Source organism: Chlamydomonas reinhardtii, chromosome 13 (assembly GCF_000002595.2).
Source record: "Chlamydomonas reinhardtii strain CC-503 cw92 mt+ chromosome 13, whole genome shotgun sequence".
NCBI classification, from domain to species: Eukaryota; Viridiplantae; Chlorophyta; class Chlorophyceae; order Chlamydomonadales; family Chlamydomonadaceae; genus Chlamydomonas; species Chlamydomonas reinhardtii.
The window spans coordinates 1,867,292-1,887,170 of NC_057016.1; the positions used below are offsets into that span (position 1 = coordinate 1,867,292).

General features: G+C 63.6%; 5 protein-coding genes across 5 annotated transcripts; 3 read left to right on the forward strand and 2 right to left on the reverse strand.

The window, feature by feature from the left end:
- Nucleotides 1-1,086: 1,086 nt before the first annotated feature.
- CHLRE_13g575550v5 (uncharacterized protein) lies at nt 1,087-4,588 on the forward strand. Its single transcript, XM_043069451.1, has 6 exons — nt 1,087-1,788; nt 2,007-2,133; nt 2,472-2,614; nt 2,998-3,132; nt 3,344-3,432; nt 3,719-4,588. Exons 1-6 carry the CDS (start codon nt 1,459-1,461, stop codon nt 4,182-4,184), a joined length of 1,290 nt encoding a protein of 429 aa, XP_042917426.1. The 5' UTR covers nt 1,087-1,458; the 3' UTR covers nt 4,185-4,588.
- Nucleotides 4,589-5,136: 548 nt separating this feature from the next.
- Nucleotides 5,137-9,437, forward strand: CHLRE_13g575600v5 (uncharacterized protein). Its single transcript, XM_043069452.1, has one exon. The coding sequence runs from the start codon at nt 5,374-5,376 to the stop codon at nt 8,869-8,871; it is 3,498 nt and encodes a 1,165-aa protein (XP_042917427.1). The 5' UTR covers nt 5,137-5,373; the 3' UTR covers nt 8,872-9,437.
- Nucleotides 9,438-9,606: 169 nt separating this feature from the next.
- Nucleotides 9,607-13,138, forward strand: CHLRE_13g575650v5 (uncharacterized protein). Its single transcript, XM_043069453.1, has 9 exons — nt 9,607-10,052; nt 10,209-10,383; nt 10,559-10,700; nt 11,005-11,123; nt 11,402-11,425; nt 11,621-11,704; nt 11,919-12,048; nt 12,230-12,433; nt 12,705-13,138. The coding sequence occupies exons 1-9, from the start codon at nt 9,956-9,958 to the stop codon at nt 13,062-13,064; spliced, it is 1,335 nt and encodes a 444-aa protein (XP_042917428.1). The 5' UTR covers nt 9,607-9,955; the 3' UTR covers nt 13,065-13,138.
- Nucleotides 13,139-13,148: 10 nt separating this feature from the next.
- Nucleotides 13,149-15,046, reverse strand: CHLRE_13g575701v5 (uncharacterized protein). The gene is made up of 5 exons (XM_001693715.2): nt 14,952-15,046; nt 14,553-14,647; nt 14,272-14,296; nt 13,949-14,051; nt 13,149-13,743 (listed from the first exon to the last, which is right to left on the reverse strand). The coding sequence occupies exons 2-5, from the start codon at nt 14,563-14,565 to the stop codon at nt 13,678-13,680; spliced, it is 207 nt and encodes a 68-aa protein (XP_001693767.1). The 5' UTR covers nt 14,566-14,647; nt 14,952-15,046; the 3' UTR covers nt 13,149-13,677.
- Nucleotides 15,047-15,099: 53 nt separating this feature from the next.
- Nucleotides 15,100-19,826, reverse strand: CHLRE_13g575750v5 (uncharacterized protein). Its single transcript, XM_001693716.2, has 9 exons — nt 19,124-19,826; nt 18,524-18,804; nt 17,835-18,036; nt 17,514-17,666; nt 17,138-17,204; nt 16,852-16,956; nt 16,414-16,475; nt 15,918-15,971; nt 15,100-15,644 (listed from the first exon to the last, which is right to left on the reverse strand). The coding sequence occupies exons 1-9, from the start codon at nt 19,409-19,411 to the stop codon at nt 15,537-15,539; spliced, it is 1,320 nt and encodes a 439-aa protein (XP_001693768.2). The 5' UTR covers nt 19,412-19,826; the 3' UTR covers nt 15,100-15,536.
- Between the last annotated feature and the right edge of the window lie 53 nt (nt 19,827-19,879).

The window sequence follows — 19,879 nt, forward strand, 5'->3', positions numbered from 1 at the left end:
ACATGGGATGACACACGGGATGACACACGCCCTGTTTCGGTTGTTGCTTGCTGCATGTTGAACTGCAGGGCCGCGACGCCAACTCGGCTACAAACATGCGGCACGCGCTGATGGAGATGCTGGTTGGCAAACCGCGGCCTGCAGCCCTGCGACCTGCTGGCGGCGGTGGCGGTGCAGGGCCTGGCGGCGGCGGTGGCGGCGGTGCAGGGCCTGGAGACGGCGGTGGCGGCGGCGGTGGCACCGCGCCTACCGGCGGCAACAGCAGCGGCCACGGCGTTGGGCCCGGTGGTGGCGACGGCACGGGCGGCCCTGGGCCCAGCGGCAGTGGCGGCGCGCAGGTTCGGAGCAGAGGGGGCAGGCAAGGCCACGTGGAGGAGGACAGCGCGGTGCCGCCTTTAAAGCGGCGCCGGCACGCAGGTTGAGACCTGCCGGTGTTGTCTGGTAAGCGACCTGTGCTGACGAGCATGGCGTAGCGGGCAGTCGGCTGCAGCGGCAGGGGTGTTTTCCTTGCTGTCTGGTTGGCCTGCTGCCTGCTGCACTAGTGCTTGATAGCTGGGCGCGACTAGGCACATATGGCGGGCGGTGCCTGCACAAACCGACCCCGGCTATGTCCGGGAGATGAGGCTAGTATCGGAACCTTCGGCCTCAGACGGAGGCTGTGGCGTGGGCTCAGCCCACTTTTCCCTTGCAAGGGAGAGCAACCTTTTCTGGTCACAGACGGGTTGACAGTGAGTGTGAGTCTACCAACCAGAGTTGAATGACAAGCGTGTGTGTTGAGTAGGGTCGCTAGGGTGTGGTCTTGGATTCGCGCGCTGTAGTCCGCGTGACTGCCCTTGGAATGATAGGATTACAAGGAAGCAGTGGCAGGGGTGAAGGTACCGGACGGGCCTGAAAGGAAAGGAGAGTTGGAGTGCCGTGCGTGAGTGCCGTGCTACCGTACCAGATTGCTGCTGCGAAACAGGGATATACAGTGCAACCCTGTGCAAAAACGTGGAGGCATGCACTGAGGGACCTTGAGCCTCTTGCCAACTCCCCCTGTTGCGTCCACATTCATCAGTGCTGGGCCGGCCTCAGCACAGACATCCAGTAGACACGAACCGCGCCGACCCAGCCGCACACGCGTCTTGAAAGCTCAGGGCCCATGAGGACCGTCTGCTGCTAGCTCGGTCTGAGTGACTTGTAGGCCAGGGACCCTGGTATGGGCAGTTGAGGTGACGGTTGCCTAAGGGTGCGTGACCGTTTGGCAGTACTCGCCGACATGCCGGTATAAAATTTACGAACAGCTGGTCGCGCGGTCATGCATCTTTTACAAGCTGATATCTCATGTTGCGCGCGCGCATAGCCAAAAACGAAAAGTTGCGATCGAACGAAGCAGACACACGGCGTGATAGTTTACGAGGCAGACACACAGCATCATCTGCGTCGTCTAACACATACATATGTACCTCCTGCTACCCAATGCTGGTGTTTAAAGTGCTGTTTTGCCTCGTGGCTCTTAGCGCTCTCAGTGCATTTTCACGGACGACGACGCCTCCACCGGAGGCCACCCCAGACCCTGGATGCGCTCTCATTGTAAATACGACGCTGCAAAATGCATCATCATGGATTAGCGACCGCATCGTCGACGTCGCGCATACGCGGTCGGGCCGCATCCGCAATCGCTATGAGGACGACACAGTCCGCCACAGTTCGCACGTTGCAAGGAGCTCGCGTGCTACGCGCTGCTCTCACTCGCTGCTGGTCGGGCGGCGGTTCTGTGGGAAGCTGGACTGGGCTGCCCCCACGCAGGTTCGATTCGAACCGCCGGGAACTCACGTGGGCCAGACATACCAGGAACATGGTGTCGTGCGTGGGCTGGCTGATGGAGACGACCTCTGTGCAAAACCTTGATAGAGCGAATGCTTACAAGTAACACGCGTTTGGGGCCGGACAAGGGAGGCCTGACAAGGGACGGGACGCAACACGTGTGGTCGCGTGCCAAATGCGTGTCATGCTCATGCTTGCAGGGCCACATCTACTACCACTTCTCTAGTGGGCACTACACCTATGAGCCCGACCTGTGCGTGCTGAGGCGGCTGGGGCGAGATGAGGCGCAGGCGTGCATGGCGGACGTTGGGCCGGTGCTGTTTGCAGGTGCGTGTGCAAGCGTGCCGTTCGCGGCGAAAGCAACAGTCCACTCGCTCAAGGCACGATTGCACACGGGCGCTTCGTCTTCTCTCGGTGTATGTTTATAACACGCAAGTAGTACAGTGTATTGCATCCAGGCATGGGGAGTTTCCACGTGGAAGGATGCCTGGCAAGCATGAGGTTGGGGGCACCGCCGCGAAAGAAGCATGCCACGCGCAGTGGCGTTCCGTGTGCCGTGGCCGGGTTTTAAGGTCGATTCGTCATACTCCTGCATACCTGCGTCACCTGCCATGCCCGGATTGGCAATGAATACGTACTGTCGGGCTGCCGATTGCCTGGCACAGGGGATTCGGTGACGCGGTACCAGTACATGACGTTCGTCCACCACCTCGCGTCCGGCAAATACCAGCACCCCTTCGATGGCAGCCAGAGCCTATCGAATGCGCACACGCACAGGGCAACTGGAGGTGTAAGCAGCTACGACGCGGTGCGTAAGAGTGTAAGGCAAGCTGTGTGTGGCCCAGCGGCAGGGATACGATCATACGGGTTGGGGCCTTGCTTGGGGGATGCCGAGCATCCCACAGTACTGCTAGGAACAGGGGGAGGGGAACGTTGCGTGCACGTAGGCGCCCGCTGCCGGTAGGCACGAACTCTGCAGCTGCGCAGCCGGTAGTCGGCAGCCCGAACCCGTCCACTATCTTAGCTTACCCGCCCTGGTCTTAACCAGCATGTGTTGTCGGTCGTGCTCAACTAACGCTGCCAACGGGCGTGCTCAACTAATAACTGCCGCCAACGGGCGTTCTCAAATAATAACTGCCGCCAACGGGCGTGCTCAACTAATAACTGCCGCCAACGCGTCGCGTGCTGCAGCTGTGGGCGCACATCAAGCACGAGGTGGAGGTGCATAGCAGTGGCGGCAGTGGCCTGTACTACAACCATGACCGTGGCAAGGAACTGGAACACGCGCACCTGACGCTTGCGCTGAGGAAGGACAAGCACCGAAAGGTGGGGCTGCCGTGCTCTGCAGTGGGGCTGTGGGGACACACGCGCAAACCTACATGTATGGCCACACAGCCACATACAAAGCAACGTTCCTAGCTACGCGCGCTCTAGGACTAACAGGGGAGATGGAATCCCCGGCTTCCTCAGACGGGAACACATTCATTGCCCCCCGCCAGGTGTGCATTGCCCCTAACTGGCCTTTCCTCCGCCGCAGGCGCACGTGTACTATTGTTACATGGCGGACGGCTCGGATGAAATCAAGGGAGTCATCGCATGGGCCATGCGCAAGCGGCAAGACTGGCGGTGAGGTGGCCCCAGGCGTGGGTGGCACACACTCAGCCTCTATCGAGGAAAGGCGTGTGCATTCACATGCGGCTGCGGTGCTGCATGCAACACATGCATGTGAAGCTGCGCTCGTGTCCGCGCCTCGTTTTGCGCACACGCCACGCACGGCCTGCCCACCGCTTTACCCCGCCCTGTATGTCGGGGCCAGACCACAGCACACCTTCGCATACCATAACCCCCTTGCGTGCTGGCCCCGCCCTCCTTGCTACATTTGTAAAGTGCCTTCAATGCCGCCACTGACCAGGTACCTCATTCTCAACGTGTGTGCGCACTACGGCAAAGACTACATCGGTGCAATCTCTCGGCACGTGATCTCTGCCATGAAATGGGCCAACCAAACCTACGGCGAGGCCTTTGCAAAGGCGGGCACGCAGCTGGTGTGGAAGAGCTGCACCACACCGCAGGCGTCCGTGAGAAAGAAGGTAGATGAGCAGGAGAGAGTTATTGCTGCGTACGCGGCAACGGCAGGCGTGCCTGTATTCGACACCAGGACTGTCGCCAAGGCGGCGACGGCCCAGCACCTGGTCACGACGTGGGATGACAGCACAGTGCACTACCTGCAGTTCATGTACGAGCAGTGGAATGACCTGCTGCTTAACATCCTGTGCCCTGTACGTGATGGTGCTGCGGAGGCGGCGGAGGCGGCGGAGGCGGCGGAGGCATATGATGGTGAAGGGGTGCCGCCGCCATCAGGGGCTGAGGGGGAATGAGGATTCGTTGATGTTGCTGTGGATAAGACGGCATCGGAGGGTTGCCTGGAGTTTTGCATGGGGCGAACAGGTAGGGTCAAGCAAAGCGCCTGTCGCAGCAGCTGTGAAGCGGCGCACGCGCAACTCTCACGAGGTACACAAGTCAAGTGGGACGAGGCACGCCACGTTGTGTCAATGTGTCTTAGCTGCTGGGGAACCGCCAGCAGTCGCATGCTTGGGAGCTTCCAGCGCAGGCGGGGCGGGGCATGGGCCTCACGGCATGCAGGCAGACGGAGCGGGTGTGAAGCTGTATGTGCCGCCCATGGTGTACATACCGTGCATGGTGCACGGCGTGCCTACTGCTGGCGTGTGGTGAGCGGGGCGACCTTAGCGAGGCAAGACCTCAGATGTAATGGTATTGCATCCATGTGAGAATGCTCACAAGTCAAACCACCATGCATTGCCTGGGGGCAGGGGCACCTCTGCCTGGGGGGTGTTTCACTGGGGGGTGTTTGCTGGGTCCGTCTGGGCGAGGGCATCTGCTTCCGGCCTAGGTCCGTGATGTGAGGAGCTAGATAGGTTGATCATGTCTCAGCGCGAGCCCTCTTACACCGTCCTGAGTGGTCGTCTGTCCTAGGCGCAAACTCAACACATTGCTTCGGCGTGTGGGGACGCCGCGTTGGCGGGAGCCACGGATGGCCCTTAAACCGTGGGGGCATGTCGCACCCGTGGAGAGCACTGTATCTCGCTAGGCTTACTGCTTTGAGTCATCACGATAAGTTTTCGTGGTTGGCCTTAAAAGGCATGTGTTGCACGCGGCCACTGTACGGAAGGGGGGGGGGCAGCTGGTGCGGGCAGTGGGGCGCCCAGGCGCGGAGCAGGGATTGGGGGCGCTGCATCGCGACCTTGGCGAGACCAACCAGCTAGGCTGCAATTCCAGTATTCTTTTAGTCGACCACTACAGTCGTTAGCGCTAAGTAGCGTAGTAGCTCGTTGCGTCTGGACATTGGTCGGCACCAACTAATTAGCTTCCGTCGGGCGTGGCATAGCAAATGCTATGCAGACATGGATACATCATCAAGTTTCATTGTAGAGGGGTGACAGATCGACCATAAAGGTCTAGGAACGTTCACGGAGTTCTACGATCCACGACTCAATCCACGCGCGGGCAGACAAGATTAGCAACAAGAAATCTTGACTTCTACAAGCCATGCAGCAACCCCCGCCCGGCGGGGGCCTGGATCGAGCGGGTCAGGTCTATCCTGGGTACACACCTCAACCGGGACAACACTCGGGCGCCGCAGCACCTGGCGTTCAGCGGGCGTACGCCCCACCACCAGTTGGTGGATATGTTGATCAACACAGCCTGCCTCCACACCTTGCTTATTCCGCGCCGCTACAAACGCGGGTCAGCGGCGGGGCAGGTCGGCCAGCGGCGTCAGTGCCCTCGCACCTGCAGCCTCGCCAGCCTTCCCACCAACACCAACCACAGCAGCAGCTGCAGATGCAGCAACCACAGCAAGTGCGTCCAGCCTCCAAGGACCAGAACCACACTGCTGCGGGAGTGTCGGGCGGCATGGCGAACACCGGTGCCGCGGCTGGCCCGGCAGGGGCGTCAGCGGCTGCGGCGGCGCCGGGCCCCCACGCGGACTGGTATCGGCCTGCTGCCACCGCTACCGCTACTGCCCCGGACCTAGCCGCTCAGCACCAGCAAGCACAGCCGCAGCAGACGCAACAGCTACAGGCACAGCAGGCGCACCTCGCTGCGGCTATGCCGGGGCAGGGCTACATGATGCCACCGCAGATGGCGGCGGAGCTGCTGCAGGCGGCCGCGGCCATGCAGGCGGGGCCGCAGCACCCGCACCAACAGCTACAGCCAGGCCAGCATCCCCAGCATTACATGCCTAGCGCGACCTCCGCCGCACACCAGTTCATGGCGGCGGCGGCGGCGGCGGCGCCGGGCCCGGTGCTGCTGATGCCGCAGCCCACAGGCATCCAGGTCGACCCACACGGCGCCCTGAGGCTGGTGATGATGGCGGGAGGCGCGGCGCCCGCGTCCGGGCCCGGGCCCTCACCCGCTGGCGGCAGCGCAGCCGCCGGTGGAGCCCCAGTAGGTGACCAGGGACATTCGCAGGCGGCGGCGCAGCAGCAGGGCTCCGGCCCCAGTTCCATCCCCCCGCCCAACGGTGCGGCTGCGGCTGCCGGAGGAGCCAGCGGCGGCGGTCAGCGGCAGGTGCAAGGGCACGGTGGGGCAGGGACGGGTGGTATGGGACATCGCATGGACGGTGGCGGCGCCGGTGCCGGCGGAATGGGGTCGTCTCAGCAAGGCCAGCAGCAGCAGCAGCAGCGGCCGCCACAGCAGCAACAAGGCTACTCGCAGCAGGAGCACTGGCAGCCTCAACAACACCAGCAGCTCCAGCAGCAGCGCGATCAGCATGATCAGCCGCAGCAGCAGGGGCACGGGCAACAGCAACAGCAACAGCAGCAACAGGGACAGGGTCAAGGCGTGTCTGTTATGCCAGTAGTAGACGCGCTGGCGTTGATGCAGGGCGCCTCGCAGTTTGGCGCGGGACCGGCAGCGCTGCAGCTGCAGGTGGAGGCCCAGGCGTCAGGGCAGCTGCAGCAGCGCCCGGACGGCCGCTGGAGGCCGCCGCAGGACAACCCGGAACGCGACGGCCGGGACCGGCCGCGCGACTACCGGGCCCGCTCTCGCTCTCGCTCTCGTGATCGGGACCGTGACCGGGACAGAGAGCGGGAACGGGAGCGGGAACGAGAGCGGGAGAGGGCCCGTGGTGGTAGCGTCAGGGACAGGGACAGGGAGCGACCGCGCTCGCGCTCCCGGGCACGCTCTCGGTCTCGTGACCGGCCGCGTGATCGGGACAGAGACCGCTCAAGGGACCGCACACGCGAGCGCTCCCGTGGCAAGTCGCGGTCGAGGTCACGGTCTCGCGGCCGCCCTGACCGCCCACGCGAGCGCAGCCGCGACCGGAGTCGTGATCGGGACAGGGAGCGCGATGACGGGCGCGGGCGCGAGCGCGGCAGTAGCCGCGACCGCAGGCGTGAAGATTTGTCCGACCGCCGTCGCGGCGCCAGCGCCAGCGCCGGCGGCGCGGCGACGGAGCCTGCTCGCGCCCCCAGCAAGTCCGCCGGCGCTGGCACAGCCGGCGCGGCAGGCACCTCCAAGCCCGCTGGCGCCGGCGGCTCCACCGCCGCCGCCACCACCACCGCCGCCACCACCACCGCCGCCGCCGCCGCCGCTGCAGCGTCGCCCGCCTCCGGCGCCGCCGCGGAGGCGCTGCAGCAGCAGCTGCAGCGGGCAGTGGACAGCTGCGTCAAGCTGGAGAAGACGGTGGCCACCAGCCGCGACGACCACGACCTCTTCGCCGACATGCGGCCGCGCTTCGCAGCCACCGCCACGGAGCGCCTGGCGGAGCTGCGCCGCGCGCTGGAGGCGTGGCGGCCGCACGCCGCCGCGCTGGCCAGCGCCGCCGCCCAGGCCGAGGCCGCCGCCGTCAAGGCCGAGGAGGCGGCCCGGGCGGAGGTGGCCAAGGCCGCCGGGGCCGCGGCGGGCGACGAGCTGGGTGAGGAGGCGCGGCAGCCCGGCAACCTGGCGTTCCTTCTGGAGCGCGGCGTGCGCATGCTGTTCCCGCTGCGGCGCGACCCGGAGCAGGCGCTGCTGCGCACCGCGGCGGAGGTGCTGCTGGTGGATGCGGCCGCCGACGACCGCGTGGCGAGCATCTTCCGCGGCGAGGTGCGGCTAGTGCGGCACCAGATGCACTCGGCGGCGCTGTTGAACCACGGCCGCATGCGCGCCGCCGTGGCGGCACTGGGCGGGGGGCCCGGCGGCTCCGGCTCCGCCGTGCTGCGCAAGTACGGCGAGTGCTTTGAGTTCCTGGAGATCGTGCAGGACACCAACCCCAGCAACAAGCAGACGCTGGTGCGCTTCAAGGCCGAGAAGCTGCCCAACTACGGCAAGATTGTGGCGGGGCTGCGGTGGGTCATCGACAGCATGCTGCCGCCGTCAGGCGGAGGTGGCGGCGGCGGCGGCGGCGACAAGGAGAAGGGCAGCGAGAGCAGCCGCGGCGGCGGCGGCAGCAGCGGCAGGGGCGAGCGTGGCGGCGGCAGCGGCAAGGGTGCACGGGAGCCGTCGCCAGCAGTGAACACGTCCGTGAACGCCACCGGCGGCACGGCGGCGGCGGTGCCTGGCCTGTCGCGCCTACTGAAGGCCGACCCGGAGTCGCCGCAGGAGCGAGAGGCGCTGCGCAGCGCGGCGCTGACGTGCCTGACCGCCAAGGACCCGCGCTCGCTCATGACTGCATCTGTGGACACAGTGCTGAAGTCCCTGCCGGCGCACCTGCAGCGCAACTACGGCACCGCCTCAAAGCTGTTGGAGCTGGTTCAGGGCCACCCCTTCTTCTACATCCCGAAGCGGCCGGGCAGCGGAGCCCCGGCCGTCGACGGCTACTACACGCTCGTGCGGCTCAACACCAACCTGCTGTTCGAGCTGCGGCACCTATTGAAGCGGCTGGAGCTGGATGCCAAGCTGAGGGCGCGCGAGGCGGCGGCCGGTGGGGGCGGAGGAGGAGGAGGCGGAGGAAGGGGCAAGGCGGGAGGGCGGGAGGCGGAGGAGGCGCCGCCGCCGGAGCTTGAGGACTATTGGCTGGTGGCGCGGTGGATCAAGCCACATGACCGGCCGCCCAGCAAGTGAGGGGCCGGCGTTCAGGCGTGGAGGGAACGTTGGAGGGGTGGAGGCAGCGCAGCGCTGAAAGCTGTGCGGGCTGCTCGTGGTACGGTAGGACTACGGCTGGGCAGCGCTGTGCGACGCAAGGCTCGAGCTAGGTCTTGGAGTTTTCACCCGGGTGGTCTTGCGCCCTTGCGTATAGTGGTCCCGGATTGGGCAAGGTGTGGTAAGGGTGTAGTGTTGAAAGGCACCGGTGTGATGGTACCGGCAGGCGCAGAAGATGCGGCAGGACGATGTCCGCAGGCTGTATAGCAACCTGTTGCAGCCGAGTGCTGTCTTCCCGCCTTTGCGTGGTGCCATGTGCTGTCGTTCACGCTGTCACCCACAGGCGCTCAAGATGCACGTGTGCGTCAGCGTGGGAGTGCGGGGGCGAGCGGGGGAATGACGGGGACTCAGGTCGAAGGGGAGTTAGGGGACACGACCTGAGGAGGGCGTGGTATGTTCAGGCTCGGAGCAACACACTCGGCAGGCTCCATCTAGTCATCAGGTTGGCGTGCCCCGTAGCGCATCATCTGCTGTAACATTGCCTGGAAATGTGTCTAGTCGCGTGGTTAGCTGATGCCGTCAGGGTGCGAAAGCTTTGGGTGCCGGCTGGCGCCGGCAGCAACCTGGGGTTGCGAGGTGCGTGCGTGCGTGGGGTCAGCGGGAAACGCGGGATTGGGCAACGCGAGCAGGTCATGCCTGAAACTTGCTGAATAATTAGCGTTGTATGCGCACATGATTTGACTGTATCATTGCACAATCACGCCTGCTAACAGACTAAAACAATTCCGCTGTTGACGAGTCTGAGAGAACGGGCACATTGTAAACCAACCTAGTCAATTATTCATAGCAGGACCACAGATTGCTGTACAGACAAAACTACAGGCCCAAGGACCGCAGCTTGCTGTATTGACAAAAGGCTTGTTTCCATCCGCCTGGTTTTCGGTCGTGCCGTTAGGGCCCTCGCTCTTATTGCGCATATCCAAGAACCTGCGCTGCCTTGAGGCCGCTAATGGGGTGATGCGGGCTCGGCTGGGCTGACTCGTCTGCTGCCAGCTAGTGAGGCACGATGGCTGCTGCCCAGACCCCGCCGCTGCCCGTGGTTGACCCGGTCTCCAACTACGAGAAGCTGCACCGCATTGGCGAGGGAACGTATGGTGTCGTTTGTAAGTCATAGACAGGTTTGGGCTTGTGCTGATCCCGTCAGGCTTGAGACAGGCCGCCGTTGCGCACCTCCCCGAAGGCGCCGGCCCCACCCAGCTAACCATTAGGCACAAACACATACCCCGCCTCACCTCCAAACTGAACTGGCTGTGTTGCAGATAAGGCACGCGATCGCACCACTGGCGAGATTGTGGCGCTCAAGCGTGTGCGCTTCGACCGCTCGCGCGACGGCGTGCCGGTCACCAGCGTGCGCGAGCTGCGCGTGCTGCAGGCGTGCCACCACCCCAACATCGTACAGCTGAAGAAGGTGGTGACGGGATCGCAGGCTGACAGGTGCGGGGGTTTCATGTGCTGTCGATACCAGGGGAAAGGCAAACGGCATGGCGGCCGGGGCAACGGAGAGCTGTAAGAAGGGACCGGAGGGCAGCGTAAGCTTGCAGTGGAAACGGTCTGATGACGGGATCCTTTAATTTGCACGTTAACCACTTCTGCATGATGACTGCCGTAGCGTGTTCCTGGTGTTTGAGTATTGTGACCACGACCTGGGTCGACTGCTGGACTCCATGACACCGCCCGGAGGAGGAGGCGGCAGCGGTGGGGCGGGACGGCGGCCCTTCAGCATCTCGGAGGTGAAAGGCCTCATGCGGCAGGTGCGCTTGCACCAACGACGCGGCAGGATAGCGGCGCTGGGTGCGGAGATAGATGCGGAGCATGTTGTCAAGCCGGAGAATAGGAATGCGAGGAGTTCTTGGGACACCAGACACGCATGTGCGCGCACATTCTCACGGCAACCGATCTCAGCGCGTCCATGTCAGTCCTTGCCGCAGCGCAGCTGACAAGAACACCTTACACCTGATCCCGCTCACGCCATGCCACTTCACGCCATGCCACTTCATGCCACGCCACGCCATGCAACGAAACGCCGCGCCACGACTGCCACGCCCCTGCTTGCAGCTGCTGGAGGCCGTGTCGTTCCTGCACGACCACTGGATCGTGCACCGCGACATCAAGCTGTCCAACCTGTTGTACACACACACCGGCCACCTCAAGCTGTGCGACTTCGGACTGGCCAGGTGGCGGGGGCGGCGGCGGGGGGCGGCGGCGGGGGCGGTGGGGGCGGCTGCTGGAAGCGGCTTGGGCCAGGCAGTTCCGTTGTGGCTTGGGTGGTCGGCTATAGCAGGACTGGGCACGTATGCCCTAAGCGGTTTAGATGCATGCATTTAAACTTGGAAGCGACCCAAAGCGCTTGCGCTAAGCTTGTGTCGGGTCCTTTGGGCTCGGGCCCGGAATCTGACAGCCCCTTCCAGCCTGACATGCTGCCCCGTGCTACCCCGCGATGCCACACTTGCAGGTTCTTTTCGCCCTTCGTTGCCAAGTGAGCGGGCACCGCGGCGGCGTATGGGTACTCAGACGGTCCCTCGGTCAGGCTGCATTGGCTCGATGCTCACTCTGTAGCTTAACCCTTGCCCGCGAGCACACCGTGCATGGTTCTACGAGAGTAAACCTAGGCCTTCTGCATCAGCGCATCTGCTGCCTGCTGCCCCTGCTGCCCCTGCTGCTGCCTGTTAAGGGACCGCACGCCCAATGTGGTCACTCTGTGGTACCGCGCGCCCGAGGTACTGCTGGGCAGTGAGGAGTACGACGAGTCCATTGAGTGAGTGGAGAGGCATGTCCGGACTCGCAAAGCGGGTGCGACAAGGGGGAGCTCAGAGCGTCATTCAAGATACGCACCTCTTCCTGCCTCCCCACTTCAACCTTTGTAATCCAATCACTCCACTCCCCATGAACGGCTACCCCCATTCCAACTCCTCACGGAAATGCTGAAAGCATCCTCCCCCCACGCCGTCCCCACCTGCCCGCCTGCGCAGCCTGTGGAGCTGCGGCGCCATCCTGGCGGAGCTGCTCACGGGGGAGCCGCTGTTCCCCGCCGCCTCAGAGGCCGAGGCGCTCAACATGATGGCCAACCTGCTGGGAGCACCGGGAGAGCGCATCTGGCCGGTACGCGGCCACGCGAGGGGAGGGGTTTACGGGGGGAGACGGGTAAAGGGGACCGCGGGGACGGGGAAGGGGTTTTGGGGGCACTGCCGTTAGTTAGTGCCCCTTCCATGGAACTCATCCTGCACGAACATACACAGTACCCACGTACATGACCCCTTCCCTTGCCCTGTCTCGCGCACAGGGCATGTCGGCGCTTCCCAACGCCGCAAAGTTCGTGTTCCCCGCCCAGCCCTACAACTTCCTGCGCCGCCACATGACCGCCTCCTGCTCCGCCGGCGGGGGCGGCCTGAGCGAGGCCGGGCTGGCGCTGCTGAACGGGCTGCTCACATACGACCCGGCGCGGCGCATCACGGCGCGGCAGGCGCTGCGGCACGAGTGGTTCCAGGTGGGAGGGGGGCTGGCGGCAGAGGGCGGCCGGGAGGTGGGGGGAGGCGGGGGCGGGGGTGGGTGGGGTGGTTTTTACCAGGCCCAGGCAAGAATGGGTTGGGTCGGATGGGTGGGTAGTCGTCCCGAAGTACCCTGAGGAGGGCGGAGCGGAGGGAAGAGGTGTGCTGGATGACACGACGTTCACGCCCTGCGCCCGGTGCCCGGCGGTGTTTTCGATACCTATTGGATGTCGTGCCTTGCATGACGTATGTTCCTGGCCTGACCTGCAGGAAAAGCCGTACCTCAAGCAGCCCGGTGACATGCCCACCTTTCCATCCTCCCACGACGGAGGCCGGGCGTCGGCTCACCACCACGGCCACCACCACCACGCCGGCGCTGCCGCGGCCGTCGGTGGCAAGCGAGCGCTTTCGGAGGCGGCTGTTGGGCTACTGGCGGAGGCGAAGCGCCAAGCGCTCGGGAGAGCAGGGGCTGTAGGTGGTGGAGCTGGAGGCGGGGTCATTGCTGGGTTGGATGACAGGTTCGGGGCAGCGTTTGGTGGGGGCAGGGGAGGCGGCTTCGGGGGAGGTTGGGGTGGCGGAGCGGGTGGCAGCTTGCTGGAGGGCTCGGGTGTGCAGCTGGTTCGAAAGTGAGGAGCCCACTGCGTGCGTGCCTGTGTGCTGTCTCGATAAATGCTTGTGGCGGCGGGAGCGGCATCTGTAGGCTGCAGTTTGGGGACGACCGCTCCATTACAATTCACGTGTCACATACAGCGCAGAGAGGTGCGTGCGCACAGCCAGGGCTTGAGTTTGTCCCTCTTAACAACGAGCGCATTGCCGTATTGACCATGGACGCTTGTTGGAAGCATCCGCCCCTGTGTCCACGTGTGAGCGCCAGCGCTCAGTCGCTCAGGCAGGAGCCGCAGGACTGACATGTAACAGGACCAGAGACCCGCCATTCCTCTGGGGAATTCGTCGTATAAACACATATCATACAACGGCAATGCAATACTGCGCGCTAGCGGCAGCGGACCGCCTACTCCCACGCACTGCTGCCTAGGTGCAGCAGTTGTTGCGCACCGGTGAGCACGCGCATTGTACTGTTGAATCGTCTTCTCATTTCCGTTGCAAGAATACCGTAATCGTGCTTTCCTCAGTGCACACGAGGAAGCAGCGGGCCAGCCCATCACCAAGCCATGCACCGACAGGCCTCACAGCCTCATTATGTCGGCACGCGCGCGCTGCGCGTCAAAGCACGACCACTCTTTTAAATAGGAATGGCGTCCGTGATGAACTTAAACACGTCGGCTGGGGCGGCGAAAAGCTTGTTCGCCTGCAGGAGAGGTGGGTGGGGACAGTCAGTGATTACCGGTAGCAACCAGTAAACGCCACCCAGGGGTGACACAGCCCATCTCGCCCATCCATGCCCTTCTACAACGCCCCACGGCGCCCGTCCACACCAGGAGACACACCTGTCCGGCTGTCCATGCCACGCCACGCCACGCAGTAACAGGTCACACCATGGCAACTTCACCCACCTGAGGCTGTGCGCACAGGTAGATGAGGCAGCCGATGGGGTAGCAGATACCCGCCACTGCCGCGCCAATGCCGAAGCCTAGCGTAGGCCCGAGCATCTTGCATCTGAAGAAGGCAACATATGTGCGGGTTGCTGTGTCAAGCTGTATCATGCTGAAAATAAAGAGACCCGCTTGCTGCGGCACACCGCGGCATGCATCTCAGGCTCTCAGCGCAAACGGGGCAAGCACTCAGTACGCGCTTTCTCTGGGCTGCACGCCAAATGCTTGCCACTCAAACTCTGTGCCGACGTTGTGAGAGCTTGTGCACAATATACGCGACTCACTTGCAAGGGTTCGAGCTGCCGCACTCTGCCGTTTGCGAGGGCGTGCACAAGGAGAAGGGGTGTTGCGGTTGATGGAGTGGGTTGGCAGGCACACAACAGCTTACAACCGACGCCCCGACACGCCATGCTCGGTTGGGGCGGGGAAGGGGTACGGAACAGGAACATGGCGGCACCACTGTCACAACCCTGCCTCAGCCCATACACACTACCTGCCTCAGCCCGTACCTTGCCTCAGCCCATACACACTACCCTGCCACAGCCCATACTACCCTGCCTCTTACCTATGCAAACCATTCCGTATAGCTTGCCGATTTTTGCAAGTTAAAGCGGGCTGAGCTACCCGCAGAGTCTGTTCGTTTGATGCCCAGGCTCTGGACTGCGGGCAACGCGAGGGGGAAGGTGGCAAGCGGGGGGATCCCTGGAGGTGGAGACATGCTGAAGGTGCGGAAGCCATTCAGAGGGGCCAGGTCACGCATGAATGTCAAGCGCCGCTAATCGTCGTGAAACGTGTTGACGACGCTGGGTATCAACAACGGGTATGCAAAAGGCGAAGCGGCATAGTTGCCACGCTCACGAGGCGCGCCATTATGCGCGCGTTCTGCGCGGCCCTTGCATTGATTGCAACGCAGATATTCTGCTCATCAAGGATGCACGCGCGATGGGTGACCAGAGCTGCTCACCTTGGAAAAGAACGTGCAGCGTGCGTTTCGAAGATGTCAGTTGAGTTTGACTGGAGGCTTTCGCAGGCTGGCTGTAACGTGTGGCAGACGTGTAATAGAATGATTAGAGCCCAGAGGGCTGACGACCAGCTTGCACCACCATTCCCGACATCTTGAATGCATCTTCCATGTCCAGATTGTCGACGTCACACCGCCCGACTCAGCGAACAACGCACTTGTGTCCCCGTTTCCTGATGCTAAGGCCATTGCACCTGCCAACGTTCACAGTCTAAGAAACCAACGTTCTCAGCGGACGCCAAGGCGGACGCTTTGAAAAGATCAGAAGGTGTGGTACACCTCGGCAAACGTTCTCAACGTCCCTCTTGTAACCAATGCAATCTCAACGTAGCTTGGTCGGGTAGCGTGCCGTTGCACCATGTGCGGTGCCCTGCGGGCTCCTTGGGTTGCCTTGGGGGTTGTGGGCCCAGCAAGGATCCACTGTTACACGGTCCTGCAGACCCATCACCCTCCCACCCACCATCCCCCGATCCGCCCAATCCACACCACGCCCGGAAGCAGTTAACCCCTCTTGAATAGAGCTAAATGTCACTCCTGCTCCTGCTCCTCCTCTGGCTGCTTGGGTGCCAGGAAGCTGTAGACACCTCCCACGCTGAGTGGTTGCATGCGTCCGGGGAATGCAGCCAGCAGCGCGGCCTGGAAACGAGCGTGTAGGCAGTGGGCGCTGGGTCAAAGCACAATGGCGGGGTTGGGCATACAGCGTGTGCAGCGTGCTCCCAGTGCAGCGATAACCGAAACGAGGGCAGGCGTAGCACAGCACCGGTTTACATGACACAATCATGCATCCACGCTGAGCCGATCCATGCACTTGTGCACGACACCACTCCATCCCACGCAACTTTGCGTCACACGCGCGCGCCCGCCCGCCGCCGCCTCGTTTCATCCCCCCCTACGCCCCGAGCTGCTCACCTTGGCTCGCCAGCCTGTGCAGTGGCCCGCCAGGATCAGGTGCGGATCCAGGGCCTGCGTGTGCGGGCACGTGGTTGTGGGCGTGCGTGTGTGTGGGTGCGTGCGTGTGCGGGCACGTGGTTGTGGGCGTGCGTGTGGGTGCGTGCGTGTGTGGGTGGGTGCGTGCGTGTGTGTGTGTGGGGGGGGTGCGTGTGGGGGGGTGTGGGTGTGGTTGTGTGTGCGCGTGTGGCGAGAATGGGTCCCGGCAGCCGACGGGCGGAAGGCACGGCAGGATTACTAGGGCGATAGGCGCTAGGGCAGCAGCAGCGGCACGGCATCGGCATCGGCGACTGCAGAAATGCTCCACACCCGAGCCGCGTGCAGTGCGAAGGCACACCCCGGTCCGTACGGCATTTGTAAGTACCGGGGACGTTGCATGTACCATGCACGACACAGGTAGGGGCGGCCGCAACCGATGGGGTTTGCAGCCACGCCTCCGCGCCTCTGCCCCACGCACCTTGAGTGCGGCCAGGGTCTCGGGGATGCGCACCTCCATGTGGCGACTGGCCAGGTGCAGGCCTGACAGCAGATAAGGGGGGTTCAGGTCGGGGACAGGGAGGGGGGGGCGTGTTAAAGGGGTGGCAGTGTCGGTGGTGCATAGGTGCAAGTCCGTGTGGATGAGAAACAGTTGTGGACAGCGGCGCACGTGCCGGTATCCTGTCCCGCAACGTTTGTGTTGATGGGGGTGGCAAACAAGGCGTTCAGCTACATGTGCCTCCGGGGGCGACGCGGACTGTGCATGCGGGCTCTCAGCTGTCGTTTGTTGTTCCATTGCCACCAAGCCACCACACACAAGCCACCACACACAAGCCACCACACACAAGCCGCCACACACAAGCCGCCACACACAAGCCGCCACACGCGAGCCGCCACACGCCAGCCGCCACGGCCTCACCTCCCACCACCGCGAACACGCGGCCGCCCGACACACGCGTCATGTGCTCCACCACGTTGACCACACCCGCATGACTGCAGCCCGTGAACACCACAGCGCCCTGGCCTGGGGGAGAGGGAAGGGGAAGCGGGGGAGGGCGGAGGTCACACACCCCAGGGAGCAGGAGAAGGAGGCAATGGGTGGCCAGGTTCTGTGTTGCAGGGCGGATAAGTGGGCCTTCTGCGGCGGGAGAACAGCCCCAAGCTTAGGACCCTCACCCAAGACACAACATGCTAACATCGCTCACCCCGCACTTTGACGGCCAGGTAGCGCTCGTCCATAATGAGCGGGTCGAGCCGCCACACGCCGTCCGCCTGGGAGCACGACAAAGAGAGCAAGGTGAGTACAGAGCAGGAAGTGTGAAGAGGTCCCTACCCTACGGCAGGTCAGGTGCTGTCGCCATCTCACTCGCCGCCTGGTCTTGTGAAACCTCTCATGCGGTGCCCTCCACTCCGCTTCTCCCGCACAGTGCCCGTTTACACCAACCGTCTACCCCACCACCAACCCTGCCTATACCCTGCCTACACTCGCTTCGGTCCCTGCCCTCTTAACTTACTTCCCCACTTTCACCCAGCACCTGGCCTGGCCTGGCCCTAGTCCCCCGCACGCCCCCTGTGACTCACGCCCAGTGTGCCATGTCCGGGCTGCCCCGCCTCGAAGGCCGACCGGCGCGGCACCGCCCCAGACACGTAGAACAGCCCATCCAGCAGCGTGTGCGGCGACGCCTGGCGCAGCACCTCACACCCGGGAGAGCCCAGCTGCTCCCAGCTGACGTCCTGCCGGCCGGAGAGGAGGGGAGGGCGGGGCGTCTGGTGCGGTGTCCGGTGGCGGCCGTGGGGCGTACTTGAGAATCAATGCCAGGGAACCTAAAGGGACATGCTGCTAGTGACTACCACAGGCACGCAACGCACACGGCATAAAGCAAAATCGCCGCGACCACGCACCTCGTTGAAAGGCACGGCCTTGCCGTTGGGCATGATCACCCCGCGCCGTGCCGGCCGGTCGGGGTGCACATCAAACACAAACGGCGCCGGAGCCGCAGCCGCACCAGGCGCTGCCGTGCCGCCTGCCGCTGGCTCGCTGTTGGCGCGCGATTGGGATGCGGCCTGGGCCACGGCCGCGAATCCGCCGCTGTGGTCCACGTGCCTGTGTTAGTGAGCAGAAGGGAACGAAACACGTAGGACTCTGTGTGTGTGTGTGTGTGTGTGTGTGTGCGTGTGTGTGTGTTAAACACAAAAACAAACGGAACAAAGCCGCTGAACACGCGTGCGCAGTTACGGACCAATACCTACGCCGGTTACCGAGCTCCGCGTTGGGCGATGTTGCCCCAGTTGTCACCTTGAGTATACTTACCCGCATATGTTGCCTGGAACCCCCTACCCGGGCGTTTGGCATTCAGCCTCGTCTCCGAGGTGCACCCGCATGCGCTGTGCGTGTGTGTGTGTGTGTGTGTGTGTGTGTGTGTGTGTGTGTGTGTTAAAGAGCACAAGGAAAACGTTGCGTGTGTGTGTGTGCGTGTGCCCGGTCCCCCTGCTGGCACTCTCCCCCATGTCCCATGCAATGCGTTCCGCTGTGCTGTCCACGCCCACGACCACAACACACACGCCGCCTCCCGCCACCACCACCACCCCACCAGTGGCTCAGCACCGCCGCGCCCACGTCGCGCAGCTGCACCCCCAGCCGCTCCGCGTTGCTTGCCCACAGGTCCGGCCGCGGCCCGCCGTCAAACAGCGCCGTACGCCGCAGCTGCCCCGCGCCATCGCCGTCGCCGTTGGCGCCGTCGGCGCCATCGGGCTTGACGGCAGCCGCTGGTGCGGGCGATGTGGCGGTGGCGGTGATAAGCAGCGACAGGCCGTGACCCGCCATGAGGGAGCGCGAGAAGTCCAGGCAGGGCCACTCGCCGGTCATGACGCGCTGCGAATTGCGAAGTGCGGAGGCAGATGGGGGTACGGGCATGGGCATGGGTACAGGGGTGCGATTGTTGAGACGAGGAGCCGGGGAATGCTGGAGGCAGGTAAGGGAGAAGGGCCGTTTGGCGTGCGCTGTCAAACCCAACAACGCCCTGCACCGCTCAGTCTTCACTATTCCGCCTTGGCACTCACTTCCCTGGCATTCACCACTTCCGAAGTCCCTCCAACACAGGTTAACCTCCACTCCGGCCCATAGCCCCCAACAACCACACGAACACACAGCGACCCCTTGTGATTTTCCAGCACAGGTAGTGCCCCCACACCTGGATGCCTGCCGTGAACTCGGATGCGTACGGCGTGCGTGTGTCTGGATCCAAAGCCGGGTCGCAGCAGGCACATGGGGTTGACAGCCCGTCCGTCTCGTTGTCCACGATAGCTGTAACCACCACGCTCTCCACCTCCTTCACTTGCGCCCACAACGCTCGCGCCGCCTCCAGAGCCGCCTCGGAGTCTGCGTCCTTGTAGGCGCCGTACAAGTCATCTGAGGAGGCGGCCGGGGCGGCTGCCGCTGCAGCGGCGGCGCCCGGATGCTGGCTGCCTTGGGGCTGCATGGTGCTGCTGGAATCTGCGCTAGCGGGCTGGAAGATGGTGGAAGCTACCGCGTTTAAAGCTGGGCGCGTAAGCGAGCAGTCCTTGGTAGGCGCAGCGGCCGCGTCTGCCGGATGAGGGGCGGGAGCGAGCCGTTGCTTGGGCGAGGGGACTTCGGAAGGGGCGGAGCTCGGGCTCTGAGTTGGCAGGCGCAGCGGTTCGAAGGCAATATGTCTTACAGGGATGTCTGGGACGTGGACTAGAGAGCTCGGTGAAAAGGAAGAGCGTGTAAACTGCGCGCGAATGGCCATGCAAGTTGGGGAATAGTCTCGACTCGTGCAGCCCCCGAACGGGGCTTTCTCACGGAAGCGCAACTCTTCAGGACTACTGCCTTTGCGATAGAGTGTAATGCGTTGTCATGCAAGAAAGCTGCATGTGGCAAATTCGTAGCTGGACCAGCTTCACAGTCGGAGTGCGTGCAGTACAGCGAG